Source organism: Cariama cristata, unplaced genomic scaffold (genome assembly GCF_000690535.1).
Source record: "Cariama cristata isolate BGI_N322 unplaced genomic scaffold, ASM69053v1 scaffold1317, whole genome shotgun sequence".
NCBI lineage: Eukaryota > Metazoa > Chordata > Aves > Cariamiformes > Cariamidae > Cariama > Cariama cristata.
Genome location: NW_009626921.1, coordinates 86,509 through 87,485, shown reverse-complemented (window position 1 = coordinate 87,485; position 977 = coordinate 86,509). Strand labels below are relative to the sequence as shown.

Below are 977 nucleotides of genomic sequence, written 5' to 3'. Positions count from 1 at the left end.
GGCTGCGGTGTCCAGCCGCTTGGGCAGCGCGGTGAGCTCAAGGGCTGGGATCCTCCAGCTCCATGAGTGCTCCCCCGGGGAGCCAGGGGTCGTAGCGCAGGGCCGGGAGCGGTTGTGCTTTTGGCCGTGGTGGGCAGCTGCAGCTGTTCTGGATGCCTCGGGGTAGGTGCCCTTAAATAGGGACATTTAGTCTCTAAATGTTTTATCGCTTGAAAGACGTGGATCGATGGATTGCGCGCACTGGAGCGCTTTGGAGTTGCTGGGTGTAATGGGAGGTCCGGGTACCGCTAATGGTGTTTCTGCGGTGACCTGCAGGCAGAGGGGAGGCCAAGTTTGTGGGGAGGTAAACGATGAGTTAGTCTAATAAAATACTAATAGGTACTGATTGCAGCTTTCTGCTTTGTTGGTGGCTACTGTATTGTAGGTTTCTGACAATTTGGGGATTCAGGGACAGGCTGATGCCTAAATACTGTGTCACTGCATGTACACACAGCTGTTCAAAGAGCTTGATGTAGACGGACTGAGAAATAGGAATTTGGATTATGTGGCTGTAATGTGCAGATGTTTGTTGTTTATGTAGAGCAATTTGGGTGTACAGATATCAGTCAGCTGAATTGTGATTAATGAATTGCTAAGCTGTTAAGGCACCTTGAATGGCCATATTTTTGTAGAAGGCCATCTAAGTAATCTCTGTCCGAAACTGAGGAATGACAAGTCTTGTTAGTAATCTAAGGAGGAGAATAAGGTGTTGGGATCCTGTTCATGGTTTAAAAACCCCTGTCATAAAGGTGGAGGGATACCAGCCATATCGAACAAGCTTTAGAAAACTGAGACCAACAAAGCTGGATCCCTTCTGACCTGCAATAAGGGATTTGTGGCACAGGAAGGGTTTGTCTCACCAAGAAATTACTCGACTACAGCAAGGAAACCTGACCTCAAGGGAGCTTGTGGTAGCTGCCATATTGAAAAAAAAAATA

General features: G+C 47.9%; 1 protein-coding gene across 1 annotated transcript in view; it reads left to right on the top strand.

Annotated features, from left to right (window-relative positions):
* The first annotated feature begins 226 nt into the window (after window positions 1-226).
* Window positions 227-977, top strand: part of CENPW (centromere protein W) — a 6,580-nt gene continuing 5,829 nt past the window's right edge. Inside the window, exon 1 of the mRNA XM_009704224.1 lies at window positions 227-343. Within this exon, the coding sequence (XP_009702526.1) occupies window positions 227-343 (117 nt within the window). The remainder of the gene's footprint in view (window positions 344-977) is intronic.